A 6,684-nucleotide genomic window follows, 5' to 3' on the forward strand; every position below is an offset into this window, starting at 1 on the left:
TATTTCTAAAGGCTCTTTGCCTTTTCCATACTAATATGGAACAGGGAAGGAGTTTTTACAATCTTGACGAAGGCACCAAAAAGTGAATTATTTCACTTAAGTCTGAACCTTTGAACCAATGCAGTTCTTTACAAGTGTGATCACCGTGTTTCCCATTTCTATTTGCTTTCCATCTTCCAAATTTCTACTCCCTCCCCACCCTGACAAATTTTCAGAAATTACACTATCTTTATATAAAATAAAACCTAAGGAATTGGAAGGATTTTAGTGTCTTCTAGGAGAGTGTTTGGGATTAACCTTGTTATGCAAAGACCAGAGAAAAAAGCTGCTTATCTGGGCAAGATCCTTTGACATCACTACCTAGAAGATACCAAAGTAGCATAAATCAAAGCATTATCCTCACAAAAAAAAAAAAGGGGGTTTCTTGTTTGTTTTTCCCCCTACTGACATTTCAGAGCAGTACTTCCAAAAAAGGCTTCCATTGCCAGATTACAAGTCAAGGAAACTCCAGTTCTTACCTATGTTTTTCCAAGTTTTATGTTGATAAGGATGTAAAGGCTTGCTTTTCTGGATCAGGGCTTTAATCTCTAAAGAATTACATCTCTGCAACAACTAAAAAATGCTTCACAATAAAAGAAAACTAGGGAAAAGACAAGATTCTAGCATCTTCAGAAGGTTTCACACATCAAAACAGTTATAAAATTATCCCTTGAGCAACGGTACAGATCTTCAGGTTTACTTCAAAACACCGTAGGAGACACAGATGCAAGGAGTTTTCCACACTCTGACCGCTGTAGACCTCATGCTCTTGTCAAAGTCAACTACTCTTGACTCCTTTTTTTTCAGGCATTCCTAAACAGCAGTTCCTGGGAAGCACTTGCTCCGCGAGCGATTCAAGCGGGACTCCCACATCGGGGTTATGTACACAGGGACCTGCTGGCTAATTGAAAGTCAAGTTCTGGAAGGAAGGAAGAGCACGAGCACTGAGCAAACTAGCACAGCTAACACACAAGTTATGCTGGGCTCCAGCTGCATATCCATACCTGTCTCATCTCACAGCGGACTGTCAGCATATCCAGAGAGTCCCTGGCACTGCCTGCCTCTGATTTATTCCTGCAGCTCTTTCTCCATTAGGGTAAGGTACGTCGTGTGTGTCTTCCTTCACTTCAGACAGAGAAAGATTTGATACACAACTCAAAGGATCAGAAAGGCAGGCCAGAACTCCAGAGTTTTTAGGTCTAGGAACTGCAAACTCCAGATGGGGGGGGGTAAACTATTTATTATGAGCTGCCTTTGAACAGCTGATTGAGATAAACAAACAAAATAAGAGACCTTTTCCACTTCTATTTTAGGATACAAATCATTCGCTACCATTATTGCTCTAGAGTATTTTGCTTTTACATTTTCTAGTGAGAGAGAGCAATAAACTGTCCAGAGAAAGATCCTATCTCAAACTCTGAAAGAAAGTAATATATTAGTTAGTGAACTTTCAAAAAAATCATTTATGTAAAAGCATGTTCTATTTACAGAGGTCATTTTGCTCTTTAGGACAAGTATAACCACTACCAGAAAAAAAATATACATATAAGAAACACCTCATCTTTCAAACAGACATTTACAAATACTCTGGTTAAACTACTAGAAAAATTAAGACATTTGAAATTAAGAGTGCATTCTGCATGCAGTTAGGATAGAAATTACATTATTTGACTTCAGTGTGTCATTTCTTATCATTGTCAATGACACACTCCTGGGCTTTTCTAAAACACCACAGCCTGGCTATTACCTTAGGATCTCAAAAGGAGGACATGGATCTTCATTAGCAAGTTATTAGCTACTCTTCATTTTGCCATTAAAAAAGGACATCCCGATTGTCTTCTCAGCAGGAGGGTCTGGTCTTGTTGAACTTGGCATCCTTTTCCCTGAGTTTCCCTTTAGTGTTTTGCTAGGCATGATGATCATTGACTTGGTATATCTACAAGTCCTTGGCCAGCACTCTTCCCGTTACAAGGCAGAGTTCAGAAATTCCAGGAGCTGCGCACGGTTCCGGTCTCTCTGTAGAGCAGAGAAGCAGAGGCAGCAGCTGAACAGTTGAACAGACTCAGTGGAGCAAGGCTGCAGATCCCTGTTTTCTGTAGGGCTTTCACATCCACATTCACACAGCTGGATCTAACTAGCTATCAGTTGGGTGTGAGTGCCCGGGGGGAAGCACCAGCCAATGGGTCCTGGGGACAGATGCCCTTGGAGACAAGCTGTCACTGTCACCATTGCATGATACATTTTCTAAGTGGCTCCCTGCAGAGGCTCCATTGGGCTGTAATCATGTAGCTCACAGTCTGCTCAGGAGGGAACTCACAAGCTGAACAGATGCTATTCTCTGGTGTCTGAGGCGACTTTAACTGTACACACAGCAAGTCTTGTGCTTTGGGAAGTATAATTGTTTTTTCTCTGCAAAACCAGCAGCTTGCAGCATAACAAAACATTGAATTTAGGTTCTTTCTCCACGTAAGAGATGGCTCAAGCAGTCAAAACACTTGTTTCAGTGTTTTTAATAAAAAAATTGCATCTTTAAATAAATGCTGTTCAATTCAGCAAGACCACAGGAACCAATCAAAAAAGGACCAACATCAAATATTTGATGTTAAATATTGTAATGAGCAGGTTACTAGGACAGAACTGACAAGCATAATTTAACACAAACTGCAGTGCCCCAGAAAGAAGATAATGCATTTTCGATCAAATTTAACTTGGAATGCTCATATCTGCTTCAGTAGCTACAGAATGAATTGTTATGGCTGAACCAGAATCTGCCAAGCTGGATATACCTCAACCAAGTAGCACTTCTAACACGTACTGACTGCTACCAGAGCCCTCTGCAGGCCACTCTAAGGTGTGGAAATTATTGAAAAGGGTGAACTTATCAAATAAGTGCTGAGTCCAAACACTCATAGCAATAGCACAAAACACTACTCATTATATCAATTTCCCTGGGTATCTCAACAAAAACATTTGACTGCTTTGAGAGAACGCATGGCCACGTGGTCCTAATACTACTGTTGTCTTTTTTTTAAATCCCTCTCTAAATAATGGTTAGTTTTGGATGTGTTAGGAAAACACAGTAAAGCAGCAATTACCACAACTGATCACAAGAGACTGAAAGAAGATGAGTACAATTAAAAACAGTAAATTATATCAACAGAGAAAGCTATGAATCAGCTAACCATTAGAGACTGAAATTCTAAGAACATGCACCAGCACCCTTTAGTTTATCTACTCATGCCTGAGTATTCCAAGCCCACTCGTAACACAAAACCTGCCAAAAGAATGCATTAAAATGTCTCAGATGGCATCATAGCCACACTAAAAACTACACTCAATTTACAACCCCTAAGTGCAAGACTGACTCTTCTACAAAAGACAGTACTATTGCAAAAATATTAAAAGATACAGTATCTTCTCTTAGGAATATATAAATATATAGATTATTTTAACTCTTACCTCTATATCTTCCTTAGTCTTCTTAATTTTCATCTTAATTTTCTTTCCGGTTATCATGCTGTAGTTTTCATTCTTCTTTTTGTTTTTGAAGAACTAAAATGAGATCACACATTAAAAAAGCTTTGCTTTATTTTGTAATGTTACAAATCACAAGTAAAATTACAGATGATAATCTTTTATATTTCCTAACTGTTCAAAACAATATTATTGTATTTGGATTTCTAATTGTTTATGACAAAACTGGTGATGTTATACACATTTTTATTACAGGACAGATTAAGTATTTAGATGAAAAATGTAATGGGGCTTCAGATTCACACAAGCATACCTTGGAAAGCTGGACAGGTCCTGTCTTCTCTCTCTTTTTCTTCTTTTCTTTCTTTTTCTTCATTTTGTTCTCTTTTTTCCTTTTCTACAAGAATAAGACATATTCTTAGGCTTATGGACTCAAAAGGGTAAAATAAACCAAATCCACAAGTATCTCCCAAGGCCCTGACTAGTCAAGACATCCCTTCTTTTTGCCCTTACCACTGCCAGACAGGTAGTAGCTGAAATACAGAAAGTAACACAGCAGGGTTAGCAACCCTTGGGACCCCAAGAAACAGAAATGGTCTGATTCCCTGTTCTCTCCCATTTAATGCTGTCCTCGTTTAACCCCAATATACAAAATCACTGAAGGTCCTGATAAAATAGAAAAATTACTACAAGAATCTACTACCTGCTTCTCTCACTGACTAAAAATCAGTTCTTCTGACAAATTCTATAAAGTTATCAAGATTCCCCACTATTCTTTTCTTCAGAGACTACTCTGAATGCTAGCTGGACCAGCAATGACTGGCAAAAGTAACTTTTAAATTATTTCTTTTTTTGTATACAGTCAATTAAATGCCAACCTATCAGTTCAGCTACCATAACCCTAAAAGTATGATTCAGATTTATAGAGCCACAGACAACAGCATTATGTCTCACATGACCTTTAAGGTTATTGTTTGTTAACTCCTTATTTCTCTTTGTAAAATGTTTACCTTTTTGTTGTGTTTTTCTTTTTTCTTTTTCTTTGATTTAGACTTAGGAAAATCTAAAGTTAAGGAAAAACAAACAACAAAATCAAATCCTCTAAGTTTAGAATTCTTGAAAAAGGCATTTGGTTTTACAGATAAGGCATACAGAAATGTGAAACCTAAAAAGAAAATGCCTTAATTTAGCTACATACATTGACACTGGTTGAAACTAACTCAGAAGAAAGTAATACATTAACTGACCGCCTCTTACTGGTCTAACATGGAAATTGAAAATACCTGATTTACTGATTCTGCAGACATGCCAACTTTATGTGATTCCTCAAAGGCAAATGCTTGAAATGTTAAGACCAAAGCAGGACTGAATAAAAAACCCCAACTCAGGTCTAAATAGACTGGTGAAGCAGAAAAAGATCTGTGTTTTGAAAGTGTAATGATTAAAGGAGTTTAAAAATACACAACATATCATTACAAAATAACATTTTTTTTAATGGCAGTTTTTTATTTTTAAGTTATTTAAACTAACAAAAGAACAAACTGTGTGCAAAGAGGCACCTTAACACAGCAATAGAAGAAGGTTATGAGAAAAACACTGAACACACAACATTGGTATTCTGCACCATCACTTTTTGGTGGTTTAGCCACATTTAAAACAAGCTCTAAATGTTTCCAGGAGTACTGTCAAAACTGGTAAACATCATGTGCACATGTAGAGGTAGCTTACCTCTACTACTCGAAGAAGATGATCTTGATGAAGAGCGTGATGAAGAGGAAGAAGTGGATGTGCTGCTAGAAGACGATGTGGATGAAACAGATGATGATCTGCTTCTACTGCGTTTCCGTTTCCTTTTTTCTTTTCCTTAGGACAACACAAGGTAACAGTGACAAGCACGCTAGTAACTATGGTCTACAAAAACGACCCTTCACAGAACTTAAACACAGTGAGCACCCATGTCCCACGGTTACTAATTACACGGTTGCTAATTACCATTAGCAAGTGACCATGCCCAGTATCGGGGTCCAACCCGGTGACTGACACAGAGCATCACAACTGTAACACCAGAGCAGGGCAACAGATCAGCAGTGCCTACCTCGGACCTTCAGCCCTTCTTCTGAAGTTTCACACAGTGTCCTACTTTTTTCATCCTTGCTGTTATCCATATCTAGTCAAGAGGCAAAAGTGTATTCAATAACATAATTTCCAAAAGATTTTGGAAAGGGGGGGGGGGGGGGGGAGAAAGGCAGGGCGGAAGCCGAGGAAACCTGCGAACACGCCGGAGGGCAGCCCCGTAGAATCACGGAATGGGTCTGGTTGGAAGGGACCACAGTGGGTCTCCCGGTCCAACCTCCCGGCCCAAGCAGGGTCATCCCAGAGCACACGGCACAGGACCGCGTCACCTGCCCTCACACTGCACCACACTGCGGGGGGCCGCGCCTTCGGCCGCGTCCTCTCGCATCGGGAAACGGAGGCCAACCCCCTTGTTTCGGTGCCATCGCCAGTGCGGACGCAAAGGGGGTTCTTCCCCACATCCCCTCCGTGTCAGGCTGTCGCTGGATCACGGGACCCGGCCGCGCAGGGAGCCCCGGGGCCGCGCACCGCCCGCGGCTGCCAGAGGGCCCCGCGCCCGGCCCGCCTGTCCCCCATGGGCCCCGATCCCCCCTGCCCGACCCACCCGGGATGGGGACGGCGCCGCTCCCGCTCTGCCTCCCCTCTCCGCGCTCGGCCCGGGCCCGCCCGCCGACCCGGAAGGGCTGGAGCCGCCGCCGCCGCTTCCTGCCCCTCACACGGCAACGGGGTCGGGAGCTGACACAGTTACCGAGCCCATTTCCAACGCTCTGGGCTTCACCCTGCCTAGTTTTGCGTCCCCCGTTTTAAAATACCATGTCCTCAAACACAAAGTAAACACGGGATACTGGAACAGTTCCTGATTCTGGTCTGAAATGAAACAAATCCAACCCCTGCCGAGCCCAAAGCGGTTCCAAACAGAAGTAACATCCCGTTCTGATTCCGGTGGATCCTCAGACCTTGTGGATATTCGTCTGGTCTAGCTTAGAATTTACTGAACTTCTATGTGCAGCTGCTTTACGATATTCAAGCGTAAACAAAAATATCTATGAAATACATTGATTCTTAATCTAAAGAAGTGGTTTTGCTTGTTGGTTATTA

The 6,684-nt window shown here is 41.4% G+C and overlaps 1 protein-coding gene across 1 annotated transcript; it reads right to left on the reverse strand.

Annotated features, from left to right (window-relative positions):
* Positions 1–1,259: 1,259 nt before the first annotated feature.
* LOC113946437 (NKAP family protein CG6066-like) lies at positions 1,260–6,379 on the reverse strand. The gene is made up of 7 exons (XM_027641670.1): positions 6,191–6,379; positions 5,609–5,680; positions 5,242–5,376; positions 4,524–4,576; positions 3,827–3,910; positions 3,499–3,591; positions 1,260–2,055 (listed from the first exon to the last, which is right to left on the reverse strand). Exons 2-7 carry the CDS (start codon positions 5,676–5,678, stop codon positions 2,005–2,007), a joined length of 486 nt encoding a protein of 161 aa, XP_027497471.1. The 5' UTR covers positions 5,679–5,680; positions 6,191–6,379; the 3' UTR covers positions 1,260–2,004.
* Positions 6,380–6,684: the final 305 nt, after the last annotated feature.

Source organism: Corapipo altera, unplaced genomic scaffold, assembly GCF_003945725.1.
Source record: "Corapipo altera isolate COAL_440 unplaced genomic scaffold, ASM394572v1 48b, whole genome shotgun sequence".
NCBI lineage: Eukaryota > Metazoa > Chordata > Aves > Passeriformes > Pipridae > Corapipo > Corapipo altera.

Coding starts and splice junctions, on each gene's coding strand:
- LOC113946437 (XM_027641670.1), bottom strand. CDS start 5,678: ATGGATAACAGCAAGGATGAAAAAAGTAGGACACTGTGTGAAACTTCA. Junction 5,377..5,608: donor AGAAGGGCTGAAGGTCCGAG/GTAGGCACTGCT, acceptor TGTTGTCCTAAG/GAAAAGAAAAAAGGAAACGG. Junction 4,577..5,241: donor ATCTTCTTCGAGTAGTAGAG/GTAAGCTACCTC, acceptor CCTTAACTTTAG/ATTTTCCTAAGTCTAAATCA.